The 16,788-nt window shown below is 57.4% G+C and overlaps 1 protein-coding gene across 2 annotated transcripts in view; it reads right to left on the bottom strand.

Annotated features, from left to right (window-relative positions):
* Window positions 1-2,930: 2,930 nt before the first annotated feature.
* The window catches only part of LOC116944486 (uncharacterized), a 43,797-nt gene continuing 29,939 nt past the window's right edge, over window positions 2,931-16,788 (bottom strand). Inside the window, exons 5-14 of one of the 2 annotated variants that reach the window (XM_032958126.2) lie at window positions 16,305-16,368; window positions 14,964-15,062; window positions 13,835-13,934; window positions 13,225-13,281; window positions 12,614-12,660; window positions 12,128-12,233; window positions 11,182-11,404; window positions 7,941-8,172; window positions 4,472-4,617; window positions 2,931-3,611 (exon numbers count right to left, since the gene is read on the bottom strand). In XM_032958126.2, the coding sequence (XP_032814017.1) occupies window positions 3,484-3,611; window positions 4,472-4,617; window positions 7,941-8,172; window positions 11,182-11,404; window positions 12,128-12,233; window positions 12,614-12,660; window positions 13,225-13,281; window positions 13,835-13,934; window positions 14,964-15,062; window positions 16,305-16,368 (1,202 nt within the window). In that variant the 3' untranslated portion in view covers window positions 2,931-3,483. The remainder of the gene's footprint in view (window positions 3,612-4,471; window positions 4,618-7,940; window positions 8,173-11,181; window positions 11,405-12,127; window positions 12,234-12,613; window positions 12,661-13,224; window positions 13,282-13,834; window positions 13,935-14,963; window positions 15,063-16,304; window positions 16,369-16,788) is intronic. The other variant, XM_032958127.2, reaches the window with a different exon arrangement.

Genomic DNA, 16,788 nt, shown 5'->3' on the forward strand with positions numbered 1-16,788 from the left:
ACTGGGACCCCTAACACCCCCCCCCCCCCCCATACCATCAACCTCGACCATCTCCTGCAGCAGCTGCAGCAGCAGCCGCTGCCTTTTCATGTGGACCTCGTGCCGACGCGTCACGATCCCGAAACGCGCACGAGGGACGCACGGCGCAACGGCACTCGAAAGGCGTCCAGCTCCGCTCGTTCACACGGGGTGGCCTCGCCGGGCACTCGAGGCTCTCGTCGTGTTCAGGGTAGGGGTCGTCCCGCCAACTTCCTCGCAACACCGGGGGGAGGGGGGGCGATGGTGGTGGTGCTGCTGCCTGCTGCTGCTGCTGTTGTGCGATCCCAGTTGGTGACATTTGCAGGGAATGTCGGCATCGGCGGTTTGGCCGAGCGGTGTTGTTTTTCCGATACGCAGTGGAACTGCGCGTGTAAGTTTAGCTATGGGAGGAGGAAAACCCCATTGCAGGACGGCGAAACTCGTCATACCCTCACGGTCTCACTAGAGAACAGGGCGGGCGGGCGCGGCGCACACAGCGACGCCCGAGTCGGGGATTGAACCTGGGTGTGCTGCACGGTGCTGCGAGTCGCCAGCAGCTTCACCGCAGTTGGACGCAACGCCCTGGCAGCCCGGCGTCACGCGCCGCTTGTTGCAGACGTTGGCGGTTCTATTCCGGCATGCCGCCCTGGTTAATACTGGGCTCGTCTCAACCGTACACAACAACACCGCGCGCCCCTGCTTCGCTCGGTGGGAGGGAAATAATTTCCTGATGTCTGCGAGAGTCGGCCAGTATGTTGTTCCAGCGTCACGGTCTAAGTTTGAAAACAACGCCGCAAATTACACGTTTGTGATTACACACCCACGGCAGGCATAGCCCACGCCTGGTAGCCGGCTACTGCACAGGGATAGCTGCCACTGGGGGTGCCCCCAACGCTAGACCACATCGCAACTTCATCACTGACACAATCGCCACGCCCCCCCCCCCCCCCATCACCACTCGTTCCACCAGAAAGCTGCAGCACCAAGGGGCGATGGAGTGAACCACAGTCGGTTTATGAGTGGAGTCGAACTCAAACAGAATAAATCCGAACAATCCTCCCCTGCGTGACACGGGCTGAGGAATCCGTTTGAAAAAGTCTCAGCGAGCAGGGCAGCACCCTGTGTTGAGAAGCAGCAGAAGATCTCGGCCAACCGACTCGACCGTGTGCCGTGTCAACATCTTCGTTGCTTTCAGGGGAAAAAACGCCTATGTACATGATGGCCGACGTTTTGGGCAATGGGCCTTTTTCATGGCAGACTGAAATGAAACGTGTTTAGAGTATGTGGCTGCAATAAATTTCCACAATCCACTTCGTCGCTTCTGAAAAAGAGCTATATTGATCGGTGGGCCTTGCCTGGTAGTTTTTTAGACACTTTGAAGAAGGCCCATTTCCCGAAACGTCGCCTATATATTCATCCTTTTGAGCAAGGGCGCAACTACATATTTCAACGGGGGGGGGGGGGGGGGGGTAATGCAAGCTAGGACTGGGCCCCCTCCCGACTCACTTTTCCTGAAATAGTTACGGATGTTTTAACCCGTATGAAAACAATGTAGGCTATAGCATTATATTATTTCACTTGCACCGTGTATTGGGTTGAGGAAGACCGTCTCACGGTGGGAGTATTAATACAAATATTTAAAGGTAACAATACTCAAGTTGTCATGCGTCTTGCTTTCATGCGCATGTCATTTGGCAAAAAAAGTGTGCTTGTTCGGTCACAAACGCCAGCCAGTCACGTGACTATTGTACGCTGTATTTTTTGGAATTTTTTTTTTCCCATTGCAACTTTTTTTTTGGCATTTACGGTTCTTGGATTTTTCTTTGTAGCCGTCTAGATTTCGCATGACGCTGCTGAATACCCCCCCCCCCCCGCCATAGTTGCGCCCCTGCCTGGTGATGCAGAGGTCGCCGTTTCCATTCCAACTCCCGGCACGACAGCTGAAACCATTGAGGGGCGGGGGGGGGTCAAGTTTCTCCCCCCCCCCTCCTCAACAAGCAGCAGCCGCCCTGTTAATGGGCTCCCTACCCCCCCACCCCTAACCCCCACCGCCGTGAAGTCGAGGATCGGCAGGGTTCGTTCGTTGCGTGGACGTGGTGGGGTAAAGCAAGACGCATTGGCCAGTGTTGAAGAGTAGACAAAATAGCACTTACATAGCGGCCTCTAGTGGCTGGAACACATTGGCTATATCGCCCTCGATTAGCTGCCGTGGCTGCTGCATCTTCTGCCCCTTCCCCCACCCTGCAGGTCTCCATCTCCTACCCCTTTCCTCCTCCCCCATCCGCCTCCTCCCCTCATCTATCTCCTCCTCCCCCTCCCTTTTCCCTCCTACCCCCTTCCTCTCCTCCCTCTCCCCTCCCTCTTCTCCTTCCTCTTTCATTTCCTCTTCCCTCCTCCCCTCTCTCTTTTTTTTACGATCAGAGGAAACAAGAAGATGCTCGGTGTATTCGGCACTTTGCTTCGTTCATCATTTCGTTTTTTTCAATGCTTTGCTTTATGTAACCCCCCCCCCACCCCCTTTTTTAAATGAAAGATTTCACAAAAGATTTCACGTTCTGCTCTCCTTACCCCTTCCCTCTCTCTCGACCCCCTCTCCTTACTCCATGTCTATGTTCCCCTATGTTTTCTATGTAATATTTGTAATTTTCTCCCCCCCCCCCCTAACTCTCCTCCTCCCCCCTCCCTCTAATTCTCCCTCTTCCTGTCCTCCCTCCACCCCTCTCCTCCTCCCTCTCCACCCTTTCCTCTCCTCTCTGCTCCCTCTCCTCCTCCCCCTCCCTCTAATTCTCCCCCATTCCTCCCTCTCCTCCCCCTCCCTTCTTCCCTCCCTCTACTCCTCCTCCTCATCTACCCTCCCTCCCTCTTCTCCCCCTCCCTCTCCTCTCCCTCCCTTCTTCCCTCTCCCCCCCCTCCTCCTCTCCCCTCCCTCCCGCTACTCCTCCCTCGCCCATCGCGAGCTCAGGGACCACAATTCGGAGTCGATTTGGGGCAGTGACCCAGCAGTTGGGAGGTGTTTGTGGTTGGAGTCCGGCGGCCGCCATGGTTAATACCGCTAGTTGCGCGTATCAACCGGAACAATACCATCACGCGCCGCCTGCTTCACTCACAGCGGACGTTAAAAAGATCTCGCGATGCCGTTCGACATAGGCCACCGTGTGCCGCCGTCACGTATCCAAAAAGAGGCAAATTTGAAAAATTGCGCTGCCAAGTGACTCCACCGGGAGTGGACGCCCCAGCAGCAATCGTCGCCCCGCTCACTGGCAGCAGACGAACGCTGCCGCGTGACAGCTTCCACGGGGGGCCGCCCCGTCGTATGCGTTTGAAGAGAGTATAGGAGGGCAGCTCCATCGGAAACCATTCGTGACTGTCATGGCTCTCATCGTCATCATCGTCCTCGCAGGACAGGCGCCATGGGACAGCGTGCGTCTAGGGGCGGGGACGCGGCGGTGGGTGGGGGGGGGGGGTTCAGAGGGCATTGCGGGGGGCGAAGGCGGCTCGCACTGCGGCTCCGAGCCCCCCCAGCGCGGCGTAGCGCCCTCCGCTGCGACGCTCGCACCCCCATGGGAGGGGCTCCGGGGACGTGGGTGACGGCCCTGCACGCGGCCGTGGGGGAGAGACGCACACGGAAGGACACAAGAGTTGAAGTGTAGGCCGAGTGACCGGATGAGAACGCAAGAGACCAGCGTACAGGAGGAGTCTCGTTTGTAAAAGGGACCTGGGGAATGAGTCTGCTGCTGGGAGAGAGAGAGAGAGTGCTGCTGTGTGTCATTGCAATTGAGCGCTCTACTGGGGTCGGTTTTCAATATTTAGCGCAATGTGGATTTGTGACGCCGCCACAATAGCCCCACTCACGCGAACGACGTCACGGGATCTTTAACGAGCACTGCGTGAAGGAGATGGAGCAATGTTTAGTTTAAGGGCCAATACACACCGCAGTATTCAGCAGGGCGGCCACTGGATTCGACCCGCGAGCCGCGGCATTAAGCAGGGAACGCGCTACCGCTGGGCCACCGCGCTCGGATTAGAGGTGTTCACATGGGCCCTAGGGGTACCCGTGGGGATTGTATGGGGGGGGGGGGGGGTGGGGGTGACCTCCAGGGGGCTTGCACAGTAATTGGCCGCACCATGAGAGTGGAGGCAGCGAGTAGAGGTCACGCGCTTCGGCACTGTCCCACACCGCACGTCGCCATAGCGATGATGAAAGGCTGTGCATCCAGACAGTCTCGTCCCTTCGCCTGATGAAGGCCGCTTGTGTTGTGGCCGAAACGTCGTGATTTTTTATTTTATTTTCACCTACGTGACTTTACCCAATAGAACCAAAGAGTAAAGAGGGAATGTGTCGCCACGGCAGTGAGAAAGCGCGCGTTGTTATGCGAGGAGGGGGGGGGGGCGTGGCGTTGCGATGGGGGGGCGTGGCGTTGCGATGGGGGGGGCGTGGCGTTGCCATGGTCACCGTATCGGGGCTGCACGGTGACGCGCGCCGTGCACGATGCCAGGAGCCCGGAGCGCGAGCGGCAGGAGACCGAGTACCAGCCTGCGTCACGTGACCCCGCCCGGCCAATCACAAGGCACGCGTAGCCACAGCCGTCCTCGTGCATCCTGAGGAAGGGGGGCGCGTGGGGGGGTAGAGGAAGGTGTAGGCGAGTGGGGGTGAGTGTGGTTGAGTGTGGTTGAGTGGGGGTGAGTGTGGTTTAGTGTGGATGTGTGTGGGAGAGTGTGTGTGTGTGTGGTTGAGTGGGGGTGAGTGTGTGTGGGTGAGTGTGTGTGTGGGTGAGTGTGTGTGAGTGGGTGTGTGTGTGGGTGTATGTGGTTGAGTGGGAAATGCTGAGGGAGGGTGGCGTTTGTGCACAGACTGCACTCTGACATCATAACAACAGTCTGGACCACTGGATGGGTTCCGCAGGATTGGAAGGATGGCCTGGTGGTCCCCCTCTTTAAGAAGGGCGACTGCACAGATTGTAACAACTACAGGGGCATCTCACTCCTCAATGTGCCGCGAAAGGTCCTGGCAAGGATTATCGAACATCGCCTTGCCAGGCACGCTGAAGAGAGGCTTGCGGAGCCCCAATGCGGTTTCAGGAAAGAGCGGTCCTGCACAAATGCCATTTTTCTGTCCGTCTGCTAAAGCAGAGGCGTAGGGAATTCCAACAAGACCTACATCTCTGCTTTATTGACGTGGTCAAGGCCTATGATACCATCAGTAGGCCTGGGCTGTGGGTTGTTCTTCATGCTTTTGGAGTCCATGACCCCCTGCTCACGATCATTAAGGACCTTCATGATGGTGAGCGGGCCCGGGTAAAACTACGTCGCCGGGAGTCAGAGCCATTCCCTGTACACCTTGGGGTGCGACAGGGATGTCCTCTAGCTCCCACATTATTTAACATCTATTTTGACCACGTAGTTCGCGAAGCCTTCAATAGCTGTACCGGGGGAATCTCCATTTGGTACAGATATAATGGAAGGCTGATCAATGCCCGGGTGTGGTCAAGGGATGGCTCCTTATTGCTCAACCACGTTATGTATGCCGATGATTTGGTAATAGCTGCTCATTCAGAGGAGGAGTTGGAGACGCTGCTGTTGAGACTGGAGCGTGCCACTTAGAGATGGGGCCTTACTATCAGCCCCACCAAAACTAAGCACCTGCCTGGGTATTTTGTACCATCGGACACTCCACCCCCACAACTCCCAATTGGTGATGGGGCAGTAGTGGAGAGTTTCCCATACCTGGGCAGTGTGGTTTTGACCGGCTCCAGTTTAACAGCACAGATCTCACTCCGAATCAGTCGAGCGGCAATATCTTTTCATCGGTTGCGTGCCGCTGTATGGAAGCTACCTGGTCTGTCGCTCCGCACTCAGCTGCAGGTCTACGCGGCCACGGTCATTCCCTCCCATCTCTACGCTTGCGAAACGTGGACCCCCCCTTAATGGAACATCTTCGCCGGTTAGAAACATTTAGGCTAGCCTGCCTATGGTCCATCCTGGGTTTAACCAGGCTGGATTGTGCGAGGAGCTCACAAATCCTTGAAAGATCTGGGCAAGGTCCCATTGGTGAGCTCCTCCGGTAGGCAAGACTGCGTTGGCTGGGTCATGTAGCCCGCATGTCCAGCCACCGCATGCCGAAACAGCTTTTGTTCGGCCGGATCGAGGCGGTTAAACAGGCGCGGCACGGGCTAGAGAAGAGATGGAGTGATGTGGTACAGGAGGACGTGGAGCTGAGTGGACTTGCCGATGACTGGTACCAGCGGTGTCAAGATCGGCCTCTGTGGAGGAGGCTCGTGAAGGATACTACTGGGCAGTTGAAGACAGTCGCCCTCCAACAACAACGGAGAGCGGAGGAGCGACGCTCACAAAAACGAGCGGAGCGCCGGGTGGCTAAAGCACAGCAGGTTGGCACAGTAGGGGGCACAGGTGGTGCATCAGCCAGTCATCTCAGTCAGTCGACCCGTGGCACCTGGGTCTGCCCCGTGACCTCCTGCCAGCGGGCGTTCGACACTTCACGTGGCCTCACGGTGCACATAGCCTGGCACAAGCGTCGTGGTGACGTCACCGCCACTTAGTGGCGAATGGCGGTTGTTGTTGTTGTTGTTGTTAGTGTGTGTGGGTGAGTGGTTGAGTGGGGGTGAGTGTGTGTGGGTGGGTGAGTGGTTGAGCGAGGGTGAGTGGTTGAGCGAGGGTGAGTGGTTGAGCGAGGGTGAGTGGTTGAGCGAGGGTGAGTGGTTGAGCGAGGGTGAGTGGTTGAGCGAGGGTGAGTGGTTGAGCGAGGGTGAGTGGTTGAGCGAGGGTGAGTGGTTGAGCGAGGGTGAGTGGTTGAGCGAGGGTGAGTGGTTGAGCGAGGGTGAGTGGTTGAGCGAGGGTGAGTGGTTGAGCGAGGGTGAGTGGTTGAGCGAGGGTGAGTGGTTGAGCGAGGGTGAGTGGTTGAGCGAGGGTGAGTGGTTGAGCGAGGGTGAGTGGTTGAGCGAGGGTGAGTGGTTGAGCGAGGGTGAGTGGTTGAGCGAGGGTGAGTGGTTGAGCGAGGGTGAGTGGTTGAGCGAGGGTGAGTGGTTGAGCGAGGGTGAGTGGTTGAGCGAGGGTGAGTGGTTGAGCGAGGGTGAGTGGTTGAGCGAGGGTGAGTGGTTGAGCGAGGGTGAGTGGTTGAGCGAGGGTGAGTGGTTGAGCGAGGGTGAGTGTGTGTGGGTGTGTGTGGGTGAGTGAGTGGTTGAGCGTGGGTGAGTGAGTGGTTGAGCGTGGGTGAGTGAGTGGTTGAGCGTGGGTGAGTGAGGGTTAGGAGTGTAAGTCAGCGGTGGGTGAGCATGAGTGAGGAGTGGGTGAGCGTAGGTGAGGAACGTGGGTGAGGAGTGTGGGTTAGCGTGGGTGAGCAGTGGATGGGTGAGTGTGGGTGAGTGAGCATGCATGAGCGGGTGGGTGGGTGACGAGTGTGGGTGACGAGTGTGGGTGACGAGTGTGGGTGACGAGCGTGGGTGACGAGCGTGGGTGACGAGCGTGGGTGACGAGCGTGGGTGACGAGCGTGGGTGACGAGCGTGGGTGACGAGCGTGGGTGACGAGCGTGGGTGACGAGCGTGGGTGACGAGCGTGGGTGACGAGCGTGGGTGACGAGCGTGGGTGACGAGCGTGGGTGACGAGCGTGGGTGACGAGCGTGGGTGACGAGCGTGGGTGACGAGCGTGGGTGACGAGCGTGGGTGACGAGCGTGGGTGACGAGCGTGGGTGACGAGCGTGGGTGACGAGCGTGGGTGACGAGCGTGGGTGACGAGCGTGGGTGACGAGTGTGGGTGAGCGGAGGGTGACGAGTGTGGGTGAGCGGAGGGTGACGAGTGTGGGTGACGAGTGTGGGTGACGAGTGTGGGTGACGAGTGTGGGTGACGAGTGTGGGTGAGCAGTGGGTGAGTGAGGGTGAAGAGCGTAGGTGAGGAGAGTGCTCTCACCGGGTGTGTTCGGAGGGGTGGACGCTCTGCTTGTCCTTGAGCCAGGAGAAGGTGAGGAGAGGCCCCTCCCCTCCGTCCTCCCCTCCGTCCTCCCCTCCGTCCTCCCCTCCGTCCTCCCTGCCGTGACCCTGCTGGCAGGTCGCGACGACCTCGAGGCGGAAGGGCGATCCCTCCTCGGCCACCACGTGTCTCAGCGGCATCACGAAGTGAGGCGGTGACTCCACCTCCCTCGCTGCTAACCACACTCACCGCGTTAGTCACTCACCACGCTCACCACACTCACCTTACACACTGCGTTTGTCACTCACCACGTTCACCACACTCACCGCGCTCACCGCGTTAGTCACTCATCACGCTCACCACACTCACCTTACACACCGCGTTAGTCACTCACCACACTCAGCTTACACACCGCGTTAGTCACTCACCACGCTCACCACACTCACCTTACACACCGCGTTAGTCACTCACCACGCTCACCACACTCACCTTATACACTGCGTTAGTCACTCACCACACTCACCACACTCACCTTACACACTGCGTTAGTCACTCACCACGCTCACCACACTCGCCTTACACACCGTGTTAGTCACTCACCACGCTCACCACACTCGCCTTACACACCGCGTTAGTCACTCACCACACTCACCACACTCACCTTACACACCGCGTTAGTCACTCACCACGCTCACCACACTCACCTTACACACCACGTTAGTCACTCACCACGCTCACCACACTCACCTTACACACCGTGTTAGTCACTCACCACGCTCACCACACTCACCTTACACACCACGTTAGTCACTCACCACGCTCACCACACTCACCTTACACACCACGTTAGTCACTCACCACACTCACCACACTCACCTTACACACCACGTTAGTCACTCACCACGCTCACCACACTCACCTTACACACCACGTTAGTCACTCACCACACTCACCACACTCACCTTACACACCGCGTTAGTCACTCACCACACTCACCACACTCACCTTACACACCGTGTTAGTCACTCACCACGCTCACCACACTCGCCTTACACACCGCGTTAGTCACTCACCACGCTCACCACACTCACCTTACACACTGCGTTAGTCAATCAGCACACTCACCACACTCACCTTACACACCGCGTTAGTCACTCACCACGCTCACCTTACACACTGCGTTAGTCACTCCCCACACTCACCACACTCACCTTACACACCGCGTTAGTCACTCACCACGCTCACCACACTCACCTTACACACTGCGTTAGTCACTCACCACGCTCACCACACTCACCTTACACACCGCGTTAGTCACTCACCACGCTCACCACACTCACCTTACACACCGCGTTAGTCACTCACCACGCTCACCACACTCACCTTACACACTGCGATAGTCACTCACCACACTCACCTTATACACTGCATTAGTCACTCCCCACACTCAACACACTCACCTTACACACCACGTTAGTCACTCACCACGCTCACCACACTTACCTTACACACGGCGTTAGTCACTCACCACGCTCACCACACTCACCTTACACACCGCGTTAGTCACTCACCACGCTCACCACACTCACCTTACACACTGCGTTAGTCACTCACCACGCTCACCACACTCACCTTACACACTGCGTTAGTCACTCACCACGCTCACCACACTCACCTTACACACTGCGTTAGTCACTCACCACGCTCACCACACTCACCTTACACACCGCGTTAGTCACTCACCACGCTCACCACACTCACCTTACACACCGCGTTAGTCACTCACCACGCTCACCACACTCACCTTACACACTGCGATAGTCACTCACCACACTCACCTTATACACTGCATTAGTCACTCCCCACACTCAACACACTCACCTTACACACCACGTTAGTCACTCACCACGCTCACCACACTTACCTTACACACGGCGTTAGTCACTCACCACGCTCACCACACTCACCTTACACACCGCGTTAGTCACTCACCACGCTCACCACACTCACCTTACACACTGCGTTAGTCACCACCCACACTCACCACACTCACCTTACACACCGCGTTAGTCACTCACCACGCTCACCACACTCGCCTTACACACCGCGTTAGTCACTCACCACGCTCACCACACTCACCTTACACACTGCGTTAGTCACTCACCACGCTCACCACACTCACCTTACACACCGCGTTAGTCACTCACCACACTCACCACACTCACCTTACACACCGCGTTAGTCACTCACCACGCTCACCACACTCACCTTACACACTGCCTTAGTCACTCACCACGCTCACCACACTCACCTTACACACTGCGTTAGTCACTCACCACACTCACCTTACACATGGCGTTAGTCACTCACCACGCTCACCACACTCACCTTACACACTGCCTTAGTCACTCACCACGCTCACCACACTCACCTTACACACTGCGTTAGTCACTCACCACACTCACCTTACACATGGCGTTAGTCACTCACCACGCTCACCACACTCACCTTACACACTGCGTTAGTCACTCCCCACTCACCACACTCACCTTACACACCGCGTTAGTCACTCACCACGCTCACCACACTCACCTTACACACGGCGTTAGTCACTCACCACGCTCACCACACTCACCTTACACACCGCGTTAGTCACTCACCACGCTCACCACACTCACCTTACACACCGCGTTAGTCACTCACCACGCTCACCACACTTACCTTACACACGGCGTTAGTCACTCACCACGCTCACCACACTCACCTTACACACCGCGTTAGTCACTCCCCACACTCACCACACTCACCTTACACACCGCCTTAGTCACTGCTGCACAAAAAAAAAGATCTCCCGTATAGCCTTAACAGACTGTTGGTGCAAGTGCTGTTAGTAAGCACCTATGAAGGCTGGAACGGCACACGAGGGGGTGGGTGGCCGGTACCACGCCCGGCCGCCTTTGTCTCCCTAGTGGTGATGTTTACACACCGCACCAGGTATACATTTGACGCTGAATCGACCTAGGGGAGGCCCAGGACCGGTACAGATAATCGTCACTGGTGTTGGACATGAGCGGGAATTTAATTCGGGTCACCGGGGTTCGTAGCACAGCGTAGCGCTAACCGCTACTACACTACCGCTCCCTTAACTACTGCACACCCACTTTTTCTCACTCGCGCTCGCTCGCCCTCTCTCCCACACGCGCGCGTCACAATCACGCGTCACAATCACACACGTACGTACGCGTGATTGTGACGCGTGCGCTGCTTTCGCTCTCCCCCGCCGCGTTGCGTGCCACGCACATCACCAGCAAGCCACCGGTGCCACCGGTGCCTCCGGGCCGCAGCTGCAGCAGCAGCGAGTGCAGGCCGCTCTCCTGAACCAGCGCCCGGCAGCCTGTGGTGCGGCCGCTCACCGGATGGCCCTCCACGCTCCACGCCACCTCCGGCTCCGGCAGCCCCGTAACCTGCGCGCATAGACGCAGGCAAAGGTCCCCCGCGTAGCCGGCGCGGGCCGCTGGGGCAAGTGCGCGCTCGGCAACGGGCGGCAGCAACGGTTCGCCGTTCGCCGCCAGGCGGTGACAATAATGCCGCGTCGCTCGCGCCAGCCTAGGTGTACTTTGGAGGCTATCGTGTGAAGTGTGGAAGGCTGGCCTCTGGCCGGAGGTCACTGGGACAGATCCATGTGGCATGATGTGACTCGCTTGCACACTAAACTACAAACTGTTCTTATTTTACTGGGTAAGGCCCACTGAGAGATAAAGGTCCCCCGTATAGCCTTAGCTATACGGGGGACCTTTATCACGCGCAGAACAATGAAGCGCTGTCGGGGCGACAGCGCTTCATTGAACAGCGCTTCATTGAAGCGCTGTTGTCCCGACAGTTCTGTACCTTCACCTGAAGAAGGCTACTTGTGTTGTGGCCGAAACGTCGTGAGAAATTTAATTGTCTTATTTTGTTTTATTGTTTTATTCTCATTCTACGTGACTTTACCGAAAGAACCAAGAAGAGGGCTACTGTTGCCGCAGAGACTTGCATTAACCTCCACTGCCGTGGAGATGAGTACTACATCACCATGGAGGACCAGTGTCATTGCTCCCATTGCCCTGGAGACCCATGTGACCCCCCCCCCCCGTCACTCCGGTTGCCGTGGACACGGGGGTGAGGTGGAAAGGGGCGGGGGGTGGTACCTTGCAGTCGAGGCGGCAGAGATCCCCCTCGCTGCCCGTGACGTCGCTCAGCGGCTGCACAAAGTGAGGCCGGTAGTACTGCCGGGTCAGAGGGCACTCGGGCACACTGCACACAAAGACAAAGATCCCCCCTATAGCCTTAACAGACTGTTGGCGCAAGTGGTGCTAGTGAGCACATATGAAGGCCGGCATGGCGCATGAGGGGGTGGGTGGGCCAGGACCACACCTGGCCGCATGTCTCCCTAGTGGCGGTGTTTACATATCGCACCAGGTACTCATTTGAGGCTCAGTCGACTTAGGAGATGCCCAGGACCGGTTCAGATAATCGCCAAGGTGTTGGTGGCTATGTGCAGGAATCGAACTTGCGAATTTGCGTCACCGGGTTCGTAGCACAGCGCATCGGGATCATGCATGGGTCGTGCGTGGGTCACGCGGGGGTCAGGTGGGGGTCACGTGGGGGTCACACAAGGGTCACGCAGGGGTCACCTGGCCCCCGGGTTGCTGGCGATGTCTGTGTCAGACGTGACTGAGTCCTGGAACAGAAACCACGGGAGAGAGGACGGTTGTGCAGCTGTTGTTGCGCGGCTGTTGTTGCGCGGCTGTTGTTGCGCGGCTGTTGTTGCGCGGCTGTTGTTGCGAGGCTGTTGTTGCGCGGCTGTTGTTGCGCGGCTGTTGTTGCGCGGCTGTTGTTGCGCGGCTGTTGTTGCGCGGCTGTTGTTGCGCGGCTGTTGTGTTGGCGTGGTGGCGTTATGTGTCAGTGGTGTGCACAGTTTGTGTGGTGTGCTGCGGTGTGCTGCTCTGTCGTGCATGGTGGACACAGTGTGGTGTGCTGCTGGCTGTGTGCTGCCGTGCTGCGTGGTGGATACGGTGTGGTGTGCTGTTGCCTGTGTGCTGCTGTGTGGTGGACACGATGTGGTGTGCTGCGTGGTGGACATGGCGTGGTGTGCTGGTGTGGTTTGTGCTGCTCTGCAGCGTGGTGGACACGATGTGGTGTGCTGCTGGCTGTATGCTGCTGTGCTGCGTGGTGGACACGGTGTGGTGTGCTGCATGGTGGACACGGTGTGGTGTGCTGCTGGCTGTGTGCTGCTGCGCCTTACCTCGTATTTGTTCCCAAACAGTCGCCGTGCCATCTTCTCCTCGTGCGACAAGCGCGGCTGTGTGGGGGGAGGGGTGGGGGGAGGGGTGGGGGGAGGGGTGGGGGGGGAGGGTTGACGGATCACGCACCGACCTGACCTGGAGTCACTCCACTGTGGTGGTAGTCGTGGTGGTGATGGTGATGGTGGTGGTGATGGTGGTGATGGTGGTTTGGTGGTTGAGGTGGTTGAGGTGGGTGTGGTGGAGGTGCTAATGTCGTGTTGCGTTGTAGGTGGTTGTGATGGAGGTGGTGGAGGTGTCGTTATGGTTATGGTGGTTGTGGTTGGGTAGTGTGGTGGTAGTGGTGGTTGTGGTGGTGGTGGTTGTGGTGGTGTGGTGGAGGTACTAATGTCGTGGTTGTGGTGGAGGTGGTGGAGGCGGTTGCGGTCATGGTGGCCGTGGTGGTGGTGTGGTGGTGTGGTGTGGTGGTGTGGTGGTGTGGTGGCCGTGGTGGTGGTGTGGTGTGGTGGTTTGGTGGAGGCGGATGTGGTCATGGTGGCCGTGGTGGTGGTGGGGTGGTGCGGTGGAGGTAGTTGTGGTGCTAGTGGGGTGGTTGTGGTGGAGGTGGGATGCCTGTCGCGGAGTGGATCTCATATGCAGTCTCTTCTCCAGGTCCTGGATGAGGGCGTCCTTCGACTGGCGGATATCACGCTCCGACATGGACTTCCTCACCCTGGCGCGCGCACACACACAGACACACATGGACACAAATATCCCCCCCCCCCTTATAGCTTTAACATACTTTAGGAGCAAGTGCTGATAGCGAGCACTTATAAAGACCAGCACCACGCTACGCTCGTTATTGTGATGTTGGAGAGCGACTGCCTCAAACTGCTCAGGAGCATCCTTCACGAGCCTCCTCCACCGAGGCCGATCTTGAGACCCCCGGTACTGGTCTTTGGCAAGTGCACTCAGCTCCCACATCCTCCTGTACTGCATCAGTCCATCTCTTCTCTAGCCCTTGCCGTGTCTGTTTAGCCACCTTTATCCGGCCAAACAGAAGCTGCTTGGACATGGGGTGGCTGAGCATGCAGGCTACATGACCCAGCCAACGCAGCCTCACCTGCTGGAGGAGCTCACCAATGGGACTCTGTCGAGATCTCTCGAGAATCTGTGAGTTCTTCATACTGTAGTCCAGTCTAGTTTCAACCCAGGATGGATTGTAGGCTGGGTCAGCCTAAATATTTCAAACCGGCGCAGAGGTTCAATTCGAGGGCTGCACGTCTCGCAAGCGTAACAAAGGGAGGACATGACTGTGGCTAAGAAGACCCGGAGCTTTGTTGTAGTGATAGACGAGCTGGCATCCACGCAGCATTACGCAGAAGATGAAAAGATAATGCTGCTCGACTGATTCGGAGTGAGACCTCTGCTGCCAAACCGGAGGCGGTCATAAGCACACTGCCCTGCTATGGGGAACCTTCTGCACACACACCCACCCACCCATTCACACACTCACCAACAGATGCTCACAAACACACTCGCCCACAACAAAGATCCCCCATGTAGCCGTAACAGAAGTGCTGTTAGTGAGCACCTGTTAAGGCCGGCACGGCGCACGAGGGGATGGAATCACGAGCACCACACCTGGCCGCCTTTGTCTCCCCAGTACTGATGTTTACCGAACACCACACAAGGCACTCATTTAAGGCTGAGTCGACCTAGGAGAGCCCCAGCACCGGTTCACATAGTCACTGATACGAACCCCACGCGTGGTTTTATCCGACCAATAGGAGGAGGCGGAGGGGGTGGAGGGGGCGGAGTCGACGACAGGATCCGCGACGTGATTGGATGACGCGATACCCTGAGGGGGGAGGGTGCAGGTGGAACAGAGGTGAGTGAGCGGATGAGTGAGTGGGTGGGTGAATGAGTGAGTGAGTGGGTGAGTGAGTGAGCGGGTAAGTGAGTGGGTGAGTGACGGGTGGGTGAGTGAATGAGGGTGGGTGAGTGAGTGAGTGGGTGAGTGAGTGGGTGAGTGAGCGGGTGAGTGAGTGGGTGAGTAAGCGGGTGGGTGAGCGGGCGGGTGAGTGAGCGGGCGGGTGAGTGAGCGGGCGGGTGAATGAGCGGGCGGGTGAGCGGGTGGGTGAGTGAGCGGGTGGGTGAGTGAGTGGGTGGGTGAGTGAGCGGGTGGGTGAGTGAGCGGGTGAGTGAGTGAATGAGGGTGGGTGAGTGAGCGGGCGGGTGAGTGAGTGAATGAGGGTGGATGAGCGGGCGGGTGGGTGAGTGAATGAGGGTGAGTGATTGCGTGGGTTAGTGAAAAAAAAAACCCTTATTATGAATGACATTGGTCGCGAATGCCTCCTCCGTGTTAAACCAAATGAGGGTGAGCGAGTAAATGGATGACTCCGCCTGCAATATTTGGAGCCTGCGTGTTCACTCTCCCCGTGCTAAATCTGAAAACTGATCCCGTAGAGTACTCAATCGGAAGGACTCACAGCAGCATCTTCTGCTGGCACTGTGGCGGGATGTTAAGTGCCCCGCCTGGTATACAGGAGGACGTGGGTTCCATCGCTATCCTGACGCCTGTTGTATATTCGGAGTTTGAATGTTCTCTCTGTCCGTGGTCGCGTGGATTTTCCTCCGGGCCCTCCGGTTGTCCCCTCCGCATTTAGAATCGACAAAGCGCGCTTCGAGTATTCGGCGGCTGTAAATGTCCACGTGATAAGCCGCTTCGTTGAGCTATCATTTGTAGCCAAGTCGCTTCTGATGAAGAGCTTCGTAGCTCAGTGGGTCTTGGTAAAAATTGACATTATTTTGCAGTTTTAGGCAAAGTGAGTAACGTAAGCGAGTGAGCTGGGTGAATGATTGAGCGAGCGAGTAAGTGGGGGATGAGTGTGGGGTGAGTAGGCGAGTCGTTGGGGTGAGTGGTGCGTAAGCAGTGTGTATGCGGTTCGGAGTGTTCGGTGTATGGTATGCGAGCGGTGAGTGAGTGGTGAGCGCATGAATAATATGTGTGTATGGTAAGTGGTGTGTCTGTGTTGTGTATATACGCGCTGTGTGTGCATGGTGCACGTGGTGAGTAGGGAGCGGGCGGCGTTGTGCTCACGGTTTGGGTGGAACTGGTGGTGGCTCCTTCTTCTTGCGGTGAGGAGGGGGAGGAACAGCTTCACCTGTGACATCATCACCACCACCACCACGATAATTCCACCAACACCATCATCATTGACGTCACCACGGCACCTGTGCCAGGCCAGGTGCACTTTGAGGCCACATGAAGTGTTGAAGGCTCACCGACAGGTCACGGGACAGACCCGGCAGGTGCCATGGGTTGACGGACTAAGATGACCGACATGCACCAGCTACTGTGCCAACCTGCTGTATTTTAGCCGCCCAGCGCTCCGCTCGTTGTTTTGAGCGTCGCTCCTCTGCCCTCCGTTATTGAAGGAGGCCGACTGCCTCCAACTGCTCAGTAGCAGCGTCCTTCACGAGCCTCCTCCATAGAGGCCGAACTTTACACCGCTGGTACCAGTCATCGGCAAATCCACTCAGCTCCACATTATCCCATATCACATTAGTCCATCTTTTTTCCA

This window comes from Petromyzon marinus, chromosome 21, assembly GCF_048934315.1.
Source record: "Petromyzon marinus isolate PM22_M1 ecotype Great Lakes invasive population chromosome 21, UKy_Petmar_22M1.pri1.0, whole genome shotgun sequence".
NCBI classification, from domain to species: domain Eukaryota; kingdom Metazoa; phylum Chordata; class Hyperoartia; order Petromyzontiformes; family Petromyzontidae; genus Petromyzon; species Petromyzon marinus.